At 38.5% G+C, this 19,860-nt stretch overlaps 1 protein-coding gene across 3 annotated transcripts in view; it reads left to right on the top strand.

The window, feature by feature from the left end:
• Window positions 1-19,367, top strand: part of SLC35F1 (solute carrier family 35 member F1) — a 400,531-nt gene extending 381,164 nt beyond the window's left edge. For 2 of the 3 annotated variants that reach the window (XM_050786550.1, XM_050786551.1), the window contains one exon: window positions 16,034-19,367. In XM_050786550.1, coding sequence (XP_050642507.1) covers window positions 16,034-16,258 — 225 coding nt within the window. In that variant the 3' untranslated portion in view covers window positions 16,259-19,367. The remainder of the gene's footprint in view (window positions 1-16,033) is intronic. The other variant, XM_050786549.1, reaches the window with a different exon arrangement.
• The last annotated feature ends 493 nt before the right edge of the window (window positions 19,368-19,860 follow it).

The following is a 19,860-nucleotide window of genomic DNA, read 5'->3' as shown; positions in this document are numbered from 1 at the left end:
TTCATAGGTCATCTTGACCTATGACCCATCCCACTCTCAGGAGTATAACCCCCTTGTGACATTATTCCCCCTTGAACTAGAGGAGTTCAATTGCTCCTCTAGTCCACCACAAATCCCCAGATAATGCCAAGCCCCAAGGACTCTCTACCTCCCCAAGAATCTTAGGAAGTACATAGTGGTTTCTATTCCTGACAATAGTTTCTTGACTGTTTCCTGAGTTCACCCAAACACCACTTCAATCAACCCTCTCTGAATTGCAAAGTTCTCTGTTAATCTCCAGAGTCAGCCAACTCCACTTCTTTCCTCTGAATGACTTCTGGTAGGTAATGCTGGGTTAGCAATAATGCTAAGTCATGTTGGAATCTCCTAGATTCTCCCTTAACTAACTTTTCAAAGTTTATGCCATATGATTATACCCCTTTTCTTATTTGGTTGCTACCAAAAATTTGCCTGGTTTTGACTTTAGGGTTCATTCCGTTAAGCACTGCTCTCCTCTGACATCTTTACTCATAAATACTTTTATTGGGCTGGGCATGGCCTGTAATCCCAGCACATTGTGAGGCCAATGTGGGAGAATTGCTTGAGCGTAGGAGTTTCAGACCAGCCTGGGCAACATAGGGAGACCTCATCTCTACAAACATATATATTTTTTAAATTAACCAGGCATGGTGCCATGCACCTGTGGTCCCAGATACTCGGGATGCTAAGGTGGGAGGATCACTACAGCCTGGGGGCTCGAGGCTGCAGTGAACCAAGATCACACCACTGCACACCAGCCTAGGCAAACAGAGTGAGACCCTATCTCAAAAACAAACAAACAATAAAAACTTTTATTGGCATAGTCACATGCATACTTTCATATATAAACATTTAAGCAAGCGTTTGTGTCCATAGAGACATATCTGAAAGGATGTTTATGAAAATGTAAACGTTTCCAAGGGCAGGCAGAATGGCAGTGTTGTCATGAGTTGTCACAGCCCGGCTGTGAATTCCAGCTCCACTTCCTACCAATGGGTCTATAAATTTGTTGTGCCATGGCTCAGTTTGGCAGTCAGATGAAGCCTAGAGATCTGTTTTAATAATGTTTTAAAATGTCTAAAATAAAGTACCTGGGATTTCAAAAACAACTATATTAAAATAACATCAGAATATTTTAAAATGTGATGATAGAGTAATATACAAATCACAAGATCTAGAATCAGATCTATTAACTACTGTCATTTCAAAGCAGTGATTAGCATAAGAGATATTTGGAGAGATCTGCAGCGATTGTAATGCAAAGTAAAAATATACACTGTATATGATTTATGTTCGTGGAAAAGGCTAAAGTGCATCGAATACCACTGAAGCTCAATGCCTACATTTGCAACTGAAGAGCTACTAAATGTCAGTTAGAGGTCAGTGAAAATAAGAGTCCAGGTTTCTCATCCAGGCTCACAGACTCCATGAATTCTATACAGGGACCCCTGGTTAAGAATCCCTGAAACAACCAGTTACACAACCTTGTGCAAAAGTTACATCTCTAAACTACAGTTTTCCCACCAAAAGGGGATCATAATAGTATCTCTCTCATAAGATTAATTGTGAGGCCTAAGTGAAATAGTATATGTAAATCATTTACTACAATATCCAGCACAGTGAATATTCAACAAATAATGCTGTTATTAAGGCTGGTAGAATTGTTAATACAGTCAGCCTTCTGTATCCATGGGTTCCACATCCATGGATTCAACCAACCATGGATTGAAAATAATTAAGGGGAAAAAATTACATCTGCACTGAACCTTATACAGACCTTTTATTTTTCTTGTCATTATCCCTTAAAGAATACAAAATAACAACTATTTACATAGCATCTGTATTGTAGCGGGTATATCGTAGTGGGTATTATATGTAATCTAGAGCTGATTTAAAGTATACAGGAAGTCATATGCAAATACCACACCATTTTGTATGAGGGATTTGAGCAGCCACAGATTTTGGTATCCAAGGAAGATTCTGGAACCAATCCCCCATGGATACTGAGTGATGACTATACTTATATTTCATGTTCTTCACACTTTTAAGTATTGCATAAATTATGTATTGCTAAAATGCTACATGAATATTTGTTACTTTTACTTTTATAATCACAAAACAATAAAGTTATTTCAGTTTGAAAACAAAGCTAGCAATCCCGTTGAATAAGAAGGAACTCTAAATAGGAATCTCTGCTTTTGAAAAAATGGACAAAATTATAACAGACCCCGGTTAGAAGATTAAAACGGTTTATGATCAGTTTTAATTGACAAATATGAACAAAAAATTCCAAGTTTTTCTTTGTTTCTGTTTTGACTATTTTTATATTTAAGAACTCTTCACTCATTAGATTGCTAAGTACTAACTTACGGTCATATGCCTAGTTTCCTTCTCATTTGAATTATTTTAGAATAGCGTTTTTTTTTTTTTAAATAAATACATTATAACCATGCTGTGAGGCCTCAGCTTTAGCAATGTGACTCAATTTAATTAGAATGTACATGTTGGTGACCAGTTTCACACCCAGTTCCTTGAGGATGCTCATGGAACCAGACATTCGAGGTGCAGGAGTGTAGCTGTGTCCCCTTGCTTTGTGGGGGTTTCAGGAGTTATGAATTGTACTGGTGTTTCCTTCATGTTTCAATCAATTCTATCTTTAAATGAAAGAGTGGCTTTACGTTGGAGGTCAGGACTAAGTTCCAGGATAACAGAGACCTCACAGGGCTCCTTCTCTGCTGGGCGCTGTGTCTCTGGTGCCTACTGCAGAGCCTGGCACAGTAGGTGTTTGGTAATTATTTTTTTAATGAAAGGTTTATTTTCACAGGAAACATTGAAGTTTAATCTTCCACTTTCTAGGCTGAACATTATCTAGAAATTTTCACATTGGAAGCCAGAAAGCTTTTGATCAATGTCAACTCTATGTCTCAAGTTGATGAAACCAGCTGAAAAACAAAAATTCAGATCCCACACAATAGTGAGCCACTGTTTTGATTCATTCTTTGACTGAATTGATGGATTGCTTAGGGAACATCTCAAGGGAACATGGAAATCAGAAAATCAGTTCAATACCATTGTAACTGTATGCAGTGTAAGGGGTTATGTAAGAGGAATGGAACTCACATTAAAAGCTGAACATTTGGTAAGAAATTTTATTTGTAGAAAAAAATAAATTTTTATATTATAGCTAATATTCAGATTTAGTTTTCATATCATCCCACATTAAATTGTAAAATTAGTCATTATCACATACAATGTTTAGGCATCTATATTGGTAGGTACAGATATAGATATATTGGTAGACCAGCAGTCAGCAAACTTTGCCATGGAGGGGCAGATTAGAAATATTTTAGGCTGGCCGGGCGCGGTGGCTCAAGCCTGTAATCCCAGCACTTTGGGAGGCCGAGACGGGTGGATCACGAGGTCAGGAGATCGAGACCATCCTGGCTAACACAGTGAAACCCCGTCTCTACTAAAAATACAAAAAAACTTAGCCGGGCGAGGTGGCAGGCGCCTGTAGTCTCAGCTACTCGGGAGGCTGAGGCAGGAGAATGGCATGAACCCGGGAGGCGGAGCTTGCAGTGAGCTGAGATCCGGCCACTGCACTCCAGCCTGGGTGACAGAGCGAGACTCCGTCTCAAAAAAAAAAAAAAAAAAAAAAAGAAATATTTTAGGCTTTGCAGGCCATACAGTCTCCAGCACAACTACACAACTCTGCTGTGGACATGGCTGAGTTCCAATAAAACTTTATTCACAAAACCAGGTAGATGCCAGATTTGTTAGTTTTCTGGCCCTTGATGTAGACTGTAACTGTCCTTGCAAACTTTTCTTTAGTCTTTGGCACCACAAAACAACCATTTCCTCTACAAAGTGTGTCATTAATAAAGCTGCTTAAAGGTTGAAGCTATACACAAAATACTACAAATTTCTTTGCACTTTAAATGTGCAAACTTGTTTTCAAAGCCAATTGTAATTATTTCTACCCAGTTTTAAGTGAAGTGCCTGGCCCCTATTTGAGTTCTTGGTGGCATCTAAGGCAGTATCTATTAGTTTTGTTATAAGGATGTCTGTAGCATACACACCATGCTGTGAAATATCTTCAGTTTGATAGTTTATGGTTTTCATTACTTACAAGGAATGAGTGGGTACCAATGCAAACCAGTAGCCCTGAGCTAAGATGTGAGAGAGAAGGAATGTTAAAACAGTAGCTTATAAAGAACAATGAGCTATTTGGGAAGGAAAAGCATGGGAGACAGGGAGAGCATTCTAAACTGATTTCTTACATATAGTGAACTCCAGGGGAAACCATTTTGGGTAATAACAATAATATTATCAAGTTAATTTTTCCCAGAATCATATGTCCAGATAAAAGAGACCATTATACACACAGGCTAATTTTACAGCAAAGAAGTCCTTTCCAGGTTACAGGTCTTTTTACAGCTTGGTGATGTCTCATCATGCCCATCTTCCTCAAAAATACATAGACACATATAGATGGTTATGAATATATTGGTTCATGAATGTCAAACTTAGCAGACTCCTCTAGATTTTGAGGATAAAAATTTGTGTATATAATAATAGCATAACTCAAAGTTCACTTTATTTTCAAATCTTAAGGCATTAGACAATTTAATTTTTGTAATATTAATAGTATAAAGTTTAATTTTGAAAAGGAAAAAGAACCTAGCAATGTTATTGAATGTCTCAGTTACATTTTTTCTACTACCCCATGGATTTCAAGGACTATACAGTACTGTATAGTACTTCGCATAGTAATTCAATAATAATGACCTTGTAAAGTTTTAGCATGGAATAACCCAAAACTCTGAGCCCAATGCCCATACTTCTCCATGATATTATGGAATTTAAAAGTGAATATTGAAGGCTATTTGGGAGAAGGTAGCAACTATTTATCAGGAACTAAACAGCTTATTTAGGAAAAAAAAAAAAACATTAAACCCATAATATGATTTCTTTTTTGACAGCTGCCATTTCATAATATTCTTTACAAATAACTTACTTATCCACTTACTTCATTTTTTTTGTCTTTCCTGCCACCACCAGGTGCATGAAAAAGAAAGAAGTATAGAATTCCAATACTGATGCAGGGCAGCTCATTTTTCATTTTGTCAAGGGGTTTCCTCCTTCCCACAGCCGTGATAGTATTTCCTGATGATTGTTCATTGCTATAAATAGAAAAGGAACAGCTTCCAAGTTTATCAATAATTCATTAAGGGTGTTCCAAGAGATGTTGAATTAAAGTTGAGTCCTTCCCCTATGCAAAAGAAAGATAGCTTGCCCTTAGAAGCTTGAGTATAGGGAATGGAAGAAACAAAAAGAGTTACTACTTTGTAATGTAGCTAACAAAGTAATTAGGGGACAGGGAAGAGAATTGGGCCAAGGGTCAAGGCCTTTGGGCACTGTGTAAGCTGTCACTACAAGATCTGAGACCTAAGTGCGCTGCTAAACCTCCTAGTAGCTACTAAACCTCCTCACACCTCCACCTTCCTTAGCATCAAGATGCTTATCGTGGTACTCTATGCTTCTCTGAGGGATTGGTGTTTTAAAAATGAAATGAAATGATATATACAAAAATACTTTGAAAGCAGTAGACTGCAGCTTTGTTTGCTAAGATGATCATACCTAATTTAGAATTGTTATTCATTATGCTTTCCTGAATATTGTTTTCTTAGAATAAGAGAGAGCAAGCTCTCTGGTGTCTCTACTTAAAAGGACACCAATCCTATCAGACCATGGTCCCACCCTTATGATTTCATTTAACTTTAATTCCTTAAAGGCCCTATCTCCAAGTTCAACCACACTGGGGGTTAGGCTTCAACATATGAATTTTGGAGAGACACAATTTAGTCCATAGCACCAATGATAATCTCTCGTCTCAAGATATTCAATTTAATCACATCTGCAAATACTCTTTTTCCAAATATTATAATGTGTATACGCTCCAGGAATTAAGATGTGGATGTCTTTTGGTGGACCATTTTTCAGCCTACCACACCAAGGAAGCAAAGTGAATTGCTAGAGTTACTCATATATGCTCATGGGTGCGCAAACATGATTTGTGCCAATGCAGAGTAGTTGCTCAAAATTGATAAACAATGTAAACAGAATAGAAAATTATGAGGATTCCTGTGACTTATGTAATTATGCATTATTAAAAATATCTCAGTTGAGAGGCTGAGGCAGGATTGCTTGAGAACAGGAGTTTGAGGCTATAGTATGTGATGATCTCACTTGTGAATAGCCACTGCATGGGCAACATAGTAAGACTTCATCTCTTAAAAAAAAAAAAAAAAAGAGAGAAGAAGAAAGAAAGAAGGAAAAGAAATCTTGAAATAAACAGGCCCAAACATGGAGTCTATAAACCAGAGGTTGATTATTTGCACTGACAAAAATGTGTTCCATTCCAGATGGTTTGATTGTTCTGTTCTTTTTTTTAAATAGCCAGTTCCATAACTGCATTTGCAATTCAAATTGATTTGTGGTGAACTTTTCAGAAAGGCATCTGAGGAAGATTTTTATACCAATCTTGGCTTTAGAATTTACTCTTTGTGATGTAAAGATAACAATCACTGACATTTGTTTAACATTTAGTATGTGGCAAGCACTGCACCAAGAATTTTATATCTCATCTCATTCAGTGCTCACAGTGATTCCATAGAGCAGGTGCTATTATTGTCCTTAGTTAACTGATGGGTGGCCTGAGGCTTGGAGACGTAGGGAACTTGTCCAAGACACAGCAAGGAAGAGGCAAACAGGAATGTAAATCCCTTGATTTTGATTCTAGAGCTCGTATGATGAAACACCACTTGATATTCCCTGAAAAATATCATTGCACTTCTAAAAACTTACCACAAAGAGGACTTGTTACAAGTTTACATCAGAGTCAAAGATCTTTAGTGTCACAGATTGTCATGTTACCAATTATATTAGTCAGCAGAGAAACAGAATCAACAGGAATGTGTGTGTGTGTGTGTATGTGTGTGTGTGTATTCAGAGAGAAAGAGTGATTGATTTTAAGGAATTGGTTCAGGCCATTGAAGGCTGACAAGTCCAAAATCTGCAAGGAAGACCAGCGGGATAGAAACCCAAGAAAGAGTTGTCTGAAGGCAGTCTAGGGGTACAATTTTCTCTTCCTGGGGGGGCCTCAGTCTTTTTTTGTTTTTAAGACCTTCAACTGATTGGGTGAGGCTCACCCCACTCACATTACGGAGGGCAATCTGCTTTACTCAAAGTCTACTGACCTAAATGTTAATCTCATTTTAAAAATACCTTCACAGAAACATCTGTTTGGTCCAATACCTAGGTACTGTGTCCCAGCCAAGTTGACTTATAAAATTAACCATCACAAGTCCGTCCCTTTTCAACTTGGCATCAATTACACATGTCTTTAAATAATACTTAATCTCTAAATAAAGACAATAATAAGATGCTATTTTTGCCTAACATGAATGACTATCCTGCATACAATTGGAAAACACACTAACCCTTGCCTTAAAGGCAGATGCAAAGTCCTTAAATGATGATGTTCACTCTTTTCCTTCATATCCTTTCATATTATGATGTAAAGTCAATGCTATATAATGTTATGTTATATAATAAGGAGACAAGGGTAGGAAGAAAACAAATATATTTGCTATATATACACACACATAAATGTGTTCATAACAAGGAAGAAATTTATGAGAATTACAGTTCTCGTTTCTGTAACTGGTCACATGGTTTCTGCTGGTATGTTCTTCCACTATGGTTTCTGTGTTCCCTTTGCCTTCAACTGGTCATGGTTACTTACCTCATGAAGTGACCCCAAACCTTCATTTCTAAAAGGTCAGGGACATTAGTAGTACTGCCTGTATTGATTTATTGTAGTTTCCATTGACTTTTATCACAGATCATGATAATCCTAAGAGATAATCCTAAGAGATACCCTAAAGGATCTCCTCCTGAACGCCAGACAGGCTCTTCCTTACTTCCCTGGGAAAGTAGTAGTCCAGTTTCCCCTTGGTAATTGAGGTCAGCCACCCAGACAGAACTGAAACTCTCTTCTTTGCCTACTGTTTCAGAAGCATGAGGAGCCCAAAGTGGCCAGACGGCAGCCTCAACTTTCCCTGCATGGAATCTTTGTTCTATCTTCTGGCAGAAGCGTTCTTCTCTCTGACCCTAAAATTTTAAGATCAACAGAGCAAAGGTTGCAGTGGCAGGAAGCAAAAATTTTGCTAGTGGCTAACAGAGCTAATAGAAAATGATGACACTTCCATTTCCACCCCTTGATTCCATTGTAATGGGGCAGGAGTCTCTGGGATCTGTTGAGCTGCTACACTACCACTTCTATAAACTCAGTATTTTTCCCTGGCTTTAAAATTCAATCTCTTACAAAATTGCTCTAGCCCAGCATGTATCTCTGTGTTTTGCAGAGGGAAAATAGATGTCTTGTGATGCAAAAGTCCAAACGGAGTGAAGGCCACTGCTCAGTGTGCCTCCCACACAAATGTAATGTCTTTTTGACTGCTGATAATAAGAAGGATGCACGGGAAGGTGACATAAATGAGCCATTGAATGGTCTTTGTTGTAATTGAGCCTATAATTAAACACTCCCACAGAGTAAGCCCCTTTGTTCCACTTCTGACTTGGCTATTATGGCCTCTCTTTTTTGCTGGAATGCAGAAAATAGAAATCTGTGTGAACAAGGATTTCTATCAGTTCATCAGACCAAGTGAAAATGTCTGTTTGTCATATAAAAGATAATGGCAGAAATCCATTTTTAGTTCCCGATTGCTGTACTCATGTGTGAAATTACCCACAGGGGAAGATATTTGCCTATAAAAGAACCCTTATTGGCCTTAGATGTGATTGGCTGCACAAATTATACTGCCAAATGAATTGGTTTTGCAAACTAAACAGAAGACCTCATAAACCAAACTGGGATTACAGCTCAGAGCAGAGCCTTGCCCTGGGTGATGGCATAGGCACACAGAGGCAAGGGCCGTGGTTGCTACTTCTCTTTGCTTTAACAACACAATGCTTGGAGATTAAATCATTTCCCAAGTATTGAAATCTTAGCAGTGACTTGGTTTTCTGATACGAATACAGAATCCATTTGGCATTCTGACTGAGGCACTCGTTTGTTTATTTTTGTCTTGATTAAATTAACATGAATTGAGATTCAAATTCTCAAACTGGAGAAAGAATGGGAGGCAGGGGTTTGTGGGGGTCATTATTCTTAGTCTCTAAAGACAACTGATTTTGGTATCTGTCAGTAGATTATGTGACTTTCCCATATTTCATATTTTGCATTGAATGACCTAGAAGAGCAAAATATCACAATATTTAACCAGAAAGATTTAGTCCTTTTTTTTCTAACAAAAAAGGAAATAAGGAAAAAAAGAAAAGAGGAGAAATAAAGGACATGAGAATAGGAGACAGAGCAGTAATTGAGGAGTTTGAAAGTATTTGAAACAGCTCTGGTCTCTTCTGGCAATTTATTTCCAGTTCAGTAAGCCCAGAAGCTGAACTTTTGCATTTTTAATGTACTTCATACTAATAAAAATGATCTTGTTAGTTTAGTGCAGAGCCAAAATTAGGAGGTCAGGCATCAACTTGTTTGTGTTGGTTTTTCCATGGAGCCAGGTCCGTCTAGTTGTCTTGGCCTGAATAGCAATTGGCTCAGGCCCAATGGCAATAGATCAGGACCTGGCAGAGCTTTTCGTCCCAGGGTCTTACCGTTACAGGCCACAGCTTACAGCGTGCTCAGCACTGACCAACATCCTCTTGTCCTACACCAAGCAATTGTACCCAAGCTCCCGGTATGGTCCTCAGCCCTCTGAGAAGCACGGGGCTGCCAAGAGACGAGCTGTGTTATCAATGCTGAATTGTCCTCTCCCTCCCCATAAGGACACGCAGAGAGTTGGCTTCATTTCTTCTAAGATAGTTGCCAAAAGGTCCACCCTTTAATTCACATATAAAGTGGGACTCCCCTTTTAGTTATTCTTCACTATAGCAGCATTACATTGAGTGAATGATTTATTCTTAATTCACATATTACTTTAATTTAGTCACTGATGGATCTTTAAAACTACTCTGGTACCCAGAACCTCCAAACTGGTAATCTGCTTCCAATTTAAACAGAGTTGGGCTTATTTATTCCTTCTTGATCTAGAAGTTATGGTTAGTGTGCAAGTTGATTTATTTTCATATGTGCATTTTATTTCACAGAGTAGGTTAAGTAAAGGATACTTTGTCTTACATGGCAAAGAATAAGCAGGACAGTTTTCACAAACTTAATTAAAAGTCTCATTTTTCCCAGGAATAATGTGCCTGTTGAAGTTAACAGACCAATCTCTCTATGTGGAAATTCTCCCTAGTAGCTCCTAAACCCACATTTTCTGGGTTGTGCTACGTAACGTTGAGAATGACCAATCACTGCAAGGTATTTTTCTACTTACCCATGGTTGCATTGATTTTGAAGCAACTGTTAAACTTGCAGATTCCAAGACTTTACCCTCATAGATGTTTTCTACCAAAGAGTTAAATATATGGGAAAGTTTAATTACATCTTTGTCTTTTTAAAAGAATAAACTGAATAACAACTAGAAAGGACATGGTTATTATGGCCACGTTATGGCCACATATCCTTCATATATGAGAAATGCCTTTTCATCAGAAGCAATGTCTAATAACACTTAGAAATATCCTTGTATTCATTTCTGTGCAGCCTCCTTATGCAGTTCATGGACCAGTTTTAACTCTTGCCATTATCATGTTTCCAAGTAGTATGCCTGTTTCAATGGCAGGCTCATATCCAATAGAGCCTCAAAAGGTAACATGTCTTTTGAAGTTTAACAGTAATAGCACCCTTGAGCTATGGTGTGAAATATTTGGTGTTTGCTTCCTTCACTCATCATAGATAGCCTTGGGAACATCTGAGGGCTTGACAGCATTGGCCTTCGCTCATGTGTGGTACATGAGCAGCCATCGGGGCAGTGTTCTCTCAGGCTACTCACTGTGCTCAAGGAAAGCAAGCATTCATTATAGGAATGCAATTTCAGAAGGCAGATGGTATCAGGTCAGCAAAAGGGGCCTGTAGTGTGTGTGTGTGTGTGTGTGTGTGTGTGTGTGTGTGTGTGTGTGTAAGAGAGAGAGAGAGAGTGAGAAAGAGAGAGTATTTTTTTAAAGAGACAGCTTGTGTATAGTGTAGTGGCAGGTATAGTGTAGTGGCAGGACCATAGCTCACTGCAGCCTCAAACTCCTGCCTCAGCCTCCTGAGTAGCTAGGACTACAGGCATGCATCACCACACCAGGCTAGGAGCCTTGAAAAAGCTACACAGAGACATATGCTTAAAGGGACTCTTTAAGGTACACTTCCCAGGGATAAAGGAAAAACCCAGGCCCACCATATAGAAGTGGTTGGTACATATATTCAACAAAAGTAAAGCTGAAACCCAGAGTCCACTTTGCGCCTCTCTAGGGATCACTCATGTTCTCCTCTGCTGACCTCTGCCATGTTTTCAGTCAAGCTAGAAAAAGAAAGTTGCCATTGAAGCATTGCCCTCTTCTTCACATAGTCTAGTTGATGTATTTATAAACGGACTTTGAAATGACTTTCAAACCACATGATTTTCTACTTGTATAGATTTAGGTTTATTAAAATTTGACTTAGAAGTTAAATGCCAAAAATAAAATGAAAATTTGGTCTGTGATGTGCTGAATGCCACAGGAACTAAATAGCAATCAAACTGACAGGCCAGCTTTCTTTCTAAGAGCTAGGTTTAACTCTGGTTGGAAGTTAAAGAGCTTTGTACAGGCTTATTATCCATCCTCCAAGCCACCTCATCCTGTATAATAGCTTGTGTCTCAGTCAGATTGTTTTAAGCAGCACTCAGGGATTTTCAGTATGTACAGTGAGTGCCTTCTGACCTGTGTTCTCAAAGAGACTCATGAAGGTGAAAAAGACAGCAGCAAAGTAAACAGCGTCTGCAATATGGTCGTGTTCATACAGGAGTTATCCTTTCTCAGATTCTTAAGGCTTCCAGTTAGATAAAATGCAGGAAAAAGTGTGTCTGCAGCACAGAAAAAACAGCATATTCTGATGGCTACAGTTTGCAAAGGGAAAGCCCTCCAAGTACACTTTGGACAGCAAGCAGCCCCGGCTCTCCAATGGAGACAGCCAGCCTCTGCCTGAGCTTCCCTTACCTGTAACTCAGAGACAGCTTTCAGTCCTCATGTAGCATTCCAGAGAAGTTCCTGTTCTCGTTACTTGGGGAGGTAGAAATAAGTATTTATTTGCAGTTAGTAAGTTAAGGAGCCTAGATTGCGCAATACTTTTGTCTGATTGATTGATTTTTGAAATGAATGCTCTACAAGAAAAGTGCACCATCCAGAATAGAGGGTCATTCTATTAGGTATCCCTGATTCAATTTTCTTTTTCAAGTTAAGCTAAAAAGAGGGAAAAATAAAACTTTTTTTTTACTTTTATTTTTTAAGAAGCAAACCTTTCTCTCAACATTTATAACATTCAACATTTATCCGGATTAATCATAATGCTTGCTTGACTGCTGTCTTTTGGGGCTTGTATCTAAAATGAAAAATTTCTCTACCATTTATTAATAAAGCCTCTTGGGTGACTTCCAAGATACTTCCATCATATAAAATCCCATGCTCTCTATCTTTGGAGCTATTTTTTGACTGAATTCCATATGAATTAAATAGAAGTGCATTAAAAATAAACTATGTGTTACTATGCTAAAGCTATGTCCCAAGAAAACAATTCTGTAATGAATTTCTCACTCAACCTGATGGTTCCATGTCCAAAAAAGGGATGATCCTTTAAGCAGTCCATTAAAGTATCATTTCTTACAATGGTGAGGGCATTCGCTTTACAAAATTTCACAGTATATTCTTTGTCATACTGATCAAGTCTAAAATCATAAATGGAGAGGAATCCAATCCTTCTACCTGGATACTCTGTATTCAGTCCTTTCCTGCCTCTGCCACTACATTATTTCAATTGCCAAATCCTGCCCACCCCAAGTTTATGACATCTCTATGCCAGTCCACTGATCAGCAGCCCTGAGTCTTCGATCCAGACTCTGGCTTTCTTCATTGTCTCTTCCAATTCATCGTCCTATCACACTCCTCTGACTGACCCCAGGTTTGAAGATGATTTTTGGAGTCAATGATTGTAGATTCATACTAGGACTTCCTTCTTAAGGGGTTTTTGTTGAGCATTTTATGTACTAGAAAGGCATTGCATTATCTAGTTTAAAGCTAAAATGTTTGAGCTACTCCACTGGTACAGGCTGATTTTTTTATTATGTTTCTTTCTTTAGTCTGAAACTTCCCCATTATTCATTCAAGATAAAAAAAGAAATAGCAGATAATATTTAGTAGATGTCTACATGGTGCCAAGCTCTGTACTTGGCATTGGTCAAACAAGACACAACCTCGTAATCCAGAGACTACTGAAAAAAGACAATTTAGGCCAGGCGCGGTGGCTCACGCCTGTAATCCTAACACTTTGGGAGGCCAAGGCAGGCAGACAGCTTGAGCCCAAGAATTTGAGACCAGTCTGAGCAACATGGCAAAGCCCTTGTCTCTACAAAAAATACAAAAATTAGCCAGGCATGGTGGCAGGTGCCTGTAGTCCCAGCTACTCGGGAAGCTGAGGTGGGAGGATCACATGATCCCAGAAGGTTGATGCTGCAGTAAACCATGATTGTGCCACTGCATCCAGCCTGGGTGACAGAGGTGAAACCCTGTCTTAAGAAAAAAGAAAAAAAAGACAATTTAATCAATGATTATATCAGATTATTATAAGATATATCAGTATTACTATGATAAAATAAGTGCTATAGTAATAACAAAAAAATAATAAGAATGAAGCTAATGTGAATTGAATGTTTGCAGCAAGATAGAAACTGTGATAAGTGTTCTACATGCCTTATCGAATCTAATCTTTTAACCACCCTATAATAGGTGTGCTTTACTGCTAAGGAAGCTTGGACCTGGAAAGGTTAAGAAATGTGTCCAGAATTGAAGCTAGAAGGTGGTAGAGCTGAGATCTGAAGCCAGCTTGGTGGTTAGAATGCAGGGATAACTATAAAGTGCTCATTCGTCGTCTCTCTACCTCCATATGCTGCAGTAGAGGCAGGTTCACACCTAAGACCCTTTGCTTGAAACTAGAGACGTATGGGTAGAGTTTTGAAAGTGAAAGTAATTAATAAAATATTTGAAGTGATGGTAATGTTAGGAACAGACCTATTTCATTCACCGAAGTTTCAGGTAAAGGGTGAAGCTCCTGAATATAGAATTTCAGGAAGCAAGTTTGAGTGTAAATAGGTTTTCTGAGATCATACATGACTGTACCGTTAGTGGTCTTCTTTTTCTACCATTTTATTTTACAAATTTATGAATCAAAGAATAAGGCACATTTATTTTCATTGGGAAAAGTGAATTATGTCAAGTTAATTAAATGAAGCTGTTACAAGCTGAGTCTAGTACATAAATCCATCTGAAGTAGGGTTATCATATGGTTTCAATGTGAAAAATAAAGGAATTGAGGGACAGGGTGTGGAGTGCTCTAGAAAGAAAATCAGAAAAGCATCTTTAGTCTTAGCTCCCTTGCTGCTGCAAAAAGAAAGAAAGAAAACAACACTGTAGCAGGGACGTTTAGTTGCAGGGATACCTTTTTTTATGAGCCATTTTCAAGACTTCCTTTCCTATTATTGAACTACAATTAGAGCCATCTTTTAGCTTTTTATTATAGCCTTGTAACTTACTTCATAGGATCTCTGGGTCATTTTCCTGTCTTCCTTTCTTCCAACTTCCAATTAATTTTTGTCTTTTTAGCAGTTTTTAGTTCTTTCAGTATTAGCATTAAAAAGGACAATAAAATTGATGCCTTTTTCCCCATGGACACAGGATGTGGTCAAGACTGGGTTATTAGCTATTGACTGAAATGAGATTTGGCATGCTGTACGTGCATTGTGTTGTTTTTGTCTATCTGTACCTGTTTGGCCACTGAGACAATTAAGTCCTAAATGGTAGGGATCAACATATATTTTTCATTTCTCTTTCCCCAGTACACAGTTCAGTGTCTGATATAGAGAAGGCATATAAGAAACTATTCATTTAATGAAGGAGTGAATGAATGAATGAATGAATGAAACACAAGAAATGGCAATACTCACATTGTTACCATACTCTTTCCCCAGTAACTACTGAAGTAACTACTTCCAGTGTAACTACTCAAGAAGGTCCAGAAGTCATAAGTTTCCACAAACATACGTAAATTCTTGCGACTTGTATAAACCAGTATTCTCTCTCCCTCTCCCCCCAAACTCTCTGAATTGTCAAGCAAGTAGATTAGGAAGCAGAATGTTGTATATACAGCCCTGTTTGGTTTTGTTTATAGATCAGTGGGTCAGGAATGGAATGTTATACTATTTCTTTCTGTCCGAGGATAATCTAATCTTGCAAAGATATTTACCAAAGTCAATAACAATTCCTACTAGGAAGACAAATAGTGTCTGAATTGGATTAAGGTGTAACGAGAGTGCCCTGATGCAGCCGTCAGTGAGCCATTCATTGTTTATGGCTTCATTACAACCCTAAAGGGGATATCTGTATTTCTCTAAGTTTAATGAAGCCACAAACAACCAACTTTTTATTGAGTGATATTGGAGATTTTTTGCTTTTAACTTGATGCATTTTAAGTTGTGCTTAACTAGTTCTCGCACCGTACCAGATCCTCAGATTGGCACTTTAGAGACCATTAGCGAAGTGTTCCTCTGTGTTAGCCACAGGGTCTAGGAAAGATAAGGGGAATCAATGGGACCAAGCCAGTTTAGGATGAGAAAATTCATTCTCCATCAAGGGTATTGGCCAACTCATCACGCTGCCTGTTCTGAGAGGAAGCAGTTCTGCTCACATCTCTCTATGCCTCATTAATGTGTCAGTGGTTCTGCCCTGGCTGTCAAATGACTTTACTGTTGTGTTTTTTTAGTTTTCAGGACTTTATCTCCTGTCTTTCTTCACCATCCTCATTGGGCTGGTGCTCTACTCCTCCACCTCCACCTACATAGCCCAGGACCCCCGAGTGTATAAGCAGTTCCGCAATCCTTCAGGACCTGTTGTGGACTTACCGACCACAGCTCAGGTGGAACCCTCAGTCACCTACACCAGCCTGGGCCAGGAGACCGAAGAGGAGCCTCATGTTCGTGTGGCCTAGGGTGAGGCCCGCCCTGCCCACTGAGGCCAACTCATTGGCCATGTTTTTGCCCATCATCTCTGTATTGTACATAGAGAAAGGTATTTACTAGGTGCAGTTTACACAGGTGGACTGCAAGGTAGCAAATCCTCTGAAAGCTTGTGAAAGGAGCAAGCTCAACATCACTGGAGACACAGGCTCTAATCCACCTGACTCGGAAAGATGCCTAGCTAATGTGTATCCTGATCACAACTCCCCTGCGTTCATTACTGTGAAAACCTTTGAATCAAAAGCAAGTATTATTGTTATTATGATTTGTATTATTATTATTGTTACTGTTATCACACCAACTTTCAGGAGGATGTTTTGTACTCCTGATGGAAACTATTGCCAGACCCACATGTAGTCAACATAAACCCCACTTTTCTATGGCAATTCACTTTTTAAGAGTCATACTTTATTTTTTTGCACAGACTATATGAGTGATGCATGCCACAGGAGCTCCACCCCTGAGAAGTTTCCTTATCCTAGGGACCTGGTGGCTCATGGTTTCCTCTGTTACCTGTTGGATTGCCTGCTCAATAAGTATTTTGTGCTGTGACCTTTGTAGGGAGGGGCAACTGACCATATAATTCTCTATTCTAGGAATAGATATAAAAGAAACATTTTAGCCTTTTTATATTTTGATCTCTGATTACTCCAGGCCATTGCCTTTCTGTTGTGCCACATGATTCTGCTAATCAAGTCCCTGTAATAACAAGATAAGGACTGTTCCATTTCTGTGGCTTTTGGGAGCCCCCAGAAATAATATCATTTGTGTTTAGGGCAATATATAATTATAAAATCTTTCTGCCCCTCCCTGTAGCCTCTCTTCAAAAACTATCTTTTCTTTTTTTTCTAGATTTCCTTAGTGATAATATGGAAATTAATCAAGGCGCTGGAAAAAGCCATGGTTCTCTGCCCTTTTAATTCTGTGACACCTTTTTAAAAATACACCAGCATGGAAATTACCTTTATTGTGGAAAATCATTGGTTGTGCCACCTCCTAACAAAGTCAAGGTGCTGATGTGGAGCAGTCTTTGAAAATGGCTTAATTGATCTGGCCACTTTGCAGTGGTAACGAAGTCATCATTGAAAAAGTCTGGCATTTTGGTCATATTTGGCATCCATTCAATAACACGTATATTGACACAACATTCTTATGGACACAGAGAATACTGCAGGATCCTGATAAGACTATGAATGATATGTCACTAGTCTAATCTGTTGCCCTTAAAATAGCCCCTTTTTCAAACACAGGAAATTAAGAAACACCACAGACCTCTATTATTTAGAAAAGATTCTATGTGTCAGTATGTAACGTACTCTTTTAGTTTGGCTGACTTCAATACCGTTCAAAAAGATCCTCAATGGAGTTACAGGGTTTATAGGGGAAAAATACATGTTTATGAGACATTGGGCAATTTAAATCAATGTATGTTACACAAGCAAGCAAAGCAAAACACCAGTGGGGTCTCTGGAAAGTAAAAGGACAGACTACAGTAGAAGGACTGATCCCAGAGTGCCTGTACAAGGCCTAAATCTGGCAGGCAAAAGCATCCCACACTGTCTGTCAGCACCCACATTGCCTTTTTGCCTGCCTTCTACACTGGGTGAGTGGACTTACCCTTGGAGATGGAGAAGAAAAATTCTCTTCTCTGATATTCAGATGTAATGGTCATCTCAGTTCAGCCCCCTAGGAAACATGTTTTATTTTCCGTGGGGAAAGTATCAGCGTTAAAGCTCTATCAAATCAAAACAACTGTGCCAACATCATCGCTCTGCTACCTTTCAACCAATTAAATACCTTTCTCTGAATATTTTGTCCATTCAGATCCGAAGACCTTTAAAGACTGTGGTTTTATTTTTGTGTTTACATTCCTTTGGTTTGAATAATTTGCTTGATTTATTGCATTTTTAGTATTTATTTTAAGCCAGATGTTTTCGTCTTTGATTCATTTTTATGACATTGATTTGTAGACACTTAGTAAAGTCTTATGAGAAGCAAGTGGATGAAATTATTTCCAAGTCCACTCAGTAGACTGAAGTTTTTTAAAAATATAAATTTCCAAAAAGTTTGCAATCAACAGATGGCTAAAGGTTGCCATCTGAATTATTTTATAGGATATTTTAATTGACTCCATTGTATGGAAACCAAGTGTGAATGTTAAAATGAATTCGCTGTATACCCTTTATCATTCAGTGTCCTTGTACTGAGACTTTCATGTCCCTGGGTGACCTCAATGTGTTGGTTTGTCTCCATTTAGAAAGGCTGATAATATATTGAATTGTTCAAGATCAGGAGTTCCAGACTGACCCTTCAGGAAAAAAAAAAAAAAAATTGCAAAGAACAAGTTCTTTTTCTGTGTAAAAAACATTGATCCTTTGGGAATGGGGTGGGAAATGGGAGTAGGACAACATTAACTTTAGCTGTTTTAGTTTCTGAGATTTCATAACCTCAGTAGACACCAGCAAAAATTTCAGTTTTTCAGTCCACAATCAATCTCTCCTCAATGAGTAAGACTTTAGCAATTTGTGCAGAATTTGATCGGGTAAAAGCAAACTACAATTCTCCTAAACCCTGCTAGAGATTAAGTGGTGGTTCTCACTTCCTCAATGAAAAATTGCACTGGGGACAGCGCTTGCCTTGGTCAGATCTTCCCACATCTACAGACTCTCAAATACATGACCAGGTGACCAAGCAATGGAAAAATTTGCACCACCATGTCCCATGAAATTGTTTCAATGTTTAGTTTAGATATTGCTAACTTGTGCTATTAACCTTTTGACAAGCGTGTAGTATTGTTTGTTTTGGGTTTCTTTTTGATTTATAACTATTTAGTAGTCCCCAGCTAGCTACCAGTACAGATTTTACCCCATGGGTAGGAGTCTATTGTTAAGCCACATAACAAAGCACACTAATTCTGACAACCCTGCAGATGGAAAATACGAACCAAAAAAAATTTACACCGATAAGTTCAACAAACTGTCCATTTTTGATATTTGCATGCTCCCCTATGGACTGGCTGTGGCAATGTCATGCCTGTATAATGTTTTCAAATAAAAATAAATGCTTTATGAAAGCACCGAATTCTTGGTTTTCTTTTGTGTTTGTCTGCGCTATGACAACCATGGAAGCAGCTCCCTTGGGATGCTAGAAATAGCAACAAAAGTAGATGGCTGGGTACATGTCAAAATAAAAACCAGAAAGAAAATATTTCCAAATTAGGAAGGGCACAATTGGTCTCAGAACTATCGTTTCAAAAGCCAAATTAAACATGTTCATAGTTTGCAAAGTTAATTATTTACCTGGGTACATAAGAACTCTCTGGGCTTCAAGCCCACATTTAAAACACATGTAAGACAATATAAATCTACCCCCAAGAAACGGTTCCTCATAAAGAAGAAAGTTCTGTGTATGCTGGCCTTGGCACACAACAGACTTAACGGATGAGCATTCTTCCAGTGCAATGTTTATGAAGCAGAGATTGCTCATATTTCTGCTCAGAACTTACACAGCATCTTATAATCATCCCTCCTCCACTAACTGCTGTCACTTTGCCACCCCATAAGTACCTAGATTG

This window comes from Macaca thibetana, chromosome 4 (assembly GCF_024542745.1).
Source record: "Macaca thibetana thibetana isolate TM-01 chromosome 4, ASM2454274v1, whole genome shotgun sequence".
Taxonomy (NCBI): domain Eukaryota; kingdom Metazoa; phylum Chordata; class Mammalia; order Primates; family Cercopithecidae; genus Macaca; species Macaca thibetana.
Note: the sequence above shows the minus strand (reverse complement) of the source record. Positions and strands in the feature narration are given on the sequence as shown.